Source organism: Fulmarus glacialis, unplaced genomic scaffold, assembly GCF_000690835.1.
Source record: "Fulmarus glacialis isolate BGI_N327 unplaced genomic scaffold, ASM69083v1 scaffold9152, whole genome shotgun sequence".
Classification (NCBI taxonomy): Eukaryota; Metazoa; Chordata; class Aves; order Procellariiformes; family Procellariidae; genus Fulmarus; species Fulmarus glacialis.
Genome location: NW_009198310.1, coordinates 1 through 2,340, shown reverse-complemented (window position 1 = coordinate 2,340; position 2,340 = coordinate 1). Strand labels below are relative to the sequence as shown.

The following is a 2,340-nucleotide window of genomic DNA, read 5'->3' as shown; positions in this document are numbered from 1 at the left end:
AAATCCCTTAACCATGCTGAACAAGAAATTCCCCTTCTTCCTTAGTTCTCCTGCCACGCCCCCACCATCCCCATTATTCCTACTTTTCTGCACGTTATACAGTCCTATTACAGTTGCACAGTTGTTCTCCTCCATTTCACCTTCTCTTTTCTTCTTTTCACCAGCAGGTCTGTTCACTTAAATTGAAAAAAATACTGTTTTTTAAAAGCCTGTTAATGTTATTTCATGAATATCAGCTTTGCACAGTCCTGAATGTACACAGACAGTACAATGCAATCACCATGTGCTACACAAAGGAGGAAAAAAAAAATCCCAAAGCATTAAAAACATTTTAAAATATATTTACTAATTTCAAGATTCTTAGCCATTCACTGTATGCATTTACACAGCATCACTACGGAAGAGTGCTCCTTCTAAATAAAATACCCCAGGCATTTATTCCTTTCGCTATCCATTTCTTCAGTTTCTAACTCATAATGTTTCATGGCAACAAAGTATCGGATAAAAGTTTCACCTAATGCTTCCCTGATGCACGAATCTTTCTCAAGGGCAACAAGAGCATCTTCTAGTTTCAGAGGGACTAACGAATGTTTTAGATCAGCAGCGTGATTTTCTTCTTGGAGCATATCATCATACCTAAGTCCTCTCTTTACTCCATCTAGACCCGCAGCAATAGTAGCAGCAAGCACCAGGTAGGGGTTTGCTGTAGCAGAACTTAATTTATTCTCTATGTGAGTGCCTTTTCCACCATGAGATTTGACATTAAAGGCACAGCTGTTATCATTATATCCCCATTTTGCATTTACAGTCTCTTTTGATTCTTTACTGTATTTAGAATAAGGCTTACGGCAGCTGGTGGTAGGAGCCATCAAGCAGCTGATAGCTGCTGTGTGTGCCAAGAGACCTGATAACCAATTTTTTCCAATATCTGAGAGCTCCTCAACTCCATAACCAGCAGAAAACAAATTCTTCTGGCCATTCAAATCCCACAGGCTATGTGACAGAGCCCCTGAATTGTAGAATCCCGATTCTGAGAAAAAGCTAGCCACGTAGTTATACTTCTTAGCCACCTCTTTAATGCCTGTTCTAAAAGTGAAGGCACTGTCAGCAGCATCTATGCCAAACGCTGGATGAAAAGTGATCTCCATTTGCCCAGGCCCACTGGAAGAAGAAAAGCTTTCAATGTTGGCACCAGCATAATACATTCCTTCAATGAGCTCCTGAATGAAAGTCTGGTCATGGTTATTTAGTATCGTGGCTGCGGGAAAGGATATTGTCTTCGAATTTACAACCTCAGTAATGCCATAAATACAAAATTCGTAAGTGAAGGCAGAGTGTAGAGAAAAGCCATTGTCCTGAAGCTGGCTCAGCTGTTTCTTGGCAATGTGCCTCGGTGAGGTCATTAGCGGGTTGCCCAGCACAGTGAAGGAATCACATATCACTCTCGCAAACTGCTCAGTCCAGGGCAGAATTCGAAACGTTGATAAATCAGGGTTCAGGATTATGTCACAATTAAAACTGGTTGCATTTATGTAATCTAATTCATTATCTTTGGGATTCAGGGTCAGCTCAAGATAACTTCTGGGCATGGCAACACCATGAATTGCTTTCTCCTAAACAGAGCAGAATGACAGATTACCAAATGAGAAGAGAACACAACAATATTTTTATGTAAGTGAAATATATAAAACTCAGATTCTCAGTAAGAACAATAGTATTTTTCCTAAAAGAACACTAAAAAGTAATGGTCGCTAAAGTGGAGGGCAACAGCCAGTTACTGTGTCATTATGAAGCAGAACAACCTTCTACAAGATTGGTATGAAAACCCTGGCATCAAGTTTCCCAATGACCATTTTTTAAATTTCCATAAAGAACTGAAAAAATGTTCAAAACTTACCTTGAATGGTCTTTATACAATTATGGGCATCACCAGTTAGGTGCAAACTTTGCAAGTCAAACTTCTATCTATAGTTACTCTATAAGGCTTTAATATCCTCTGAGCATTTCCTTTACACAGATCCAAGTGACCACACAAGACTCATGGCAATACGAATTCAGGTTGTGACTTCTCTTTATATGCCATAACACATACCTCACCATTGTTCAGATGCAAAGTTTAACTGAAAATTCTTTGGACTTTTTGGACTTAATAAGTTTGGGGGTAAAATACAGGGAAGCACTTCCATGTGAGAAATTATTCTAGTGTTTCAGTACTCCCGTTCTAGATAGCAAACAGGATAAACTTATAATTGTACTTTCTTCTCCATTTGAACAGAGAGCTTCAGCTTACACAAATGAAATTTGTGTAATTTCCAGGACAACCAGGGGATCAGGCCCAGC

At 39.3% G+C, this 2,340-nt stretch overlaps 1 protein-coding gene across 1 annotated transcript; it reads right to left on the bottom strand.

Moving 5' to 3' along the window:
- Nucleotides 1–325: 325 nt before the first annotated feature.
- On the bottom strand, nt 326–1,625 carry LGSN (lengsin, lens protein with glutamine synthetase domain). The gene has a single exon (XM_009572832.1). It carries the CDS (start codon nt 1,587–1,589, stop codon nt 414–416), a length of 1,176 nt encoding a protein of 391 aa, XP_009571127.1. The 5' UTR covers nt 1,590–1,625; the 3' UTR covers nt 326–413.
- Nucleotides 1,626–2,340: the final 715 nt, after the last annotated feature.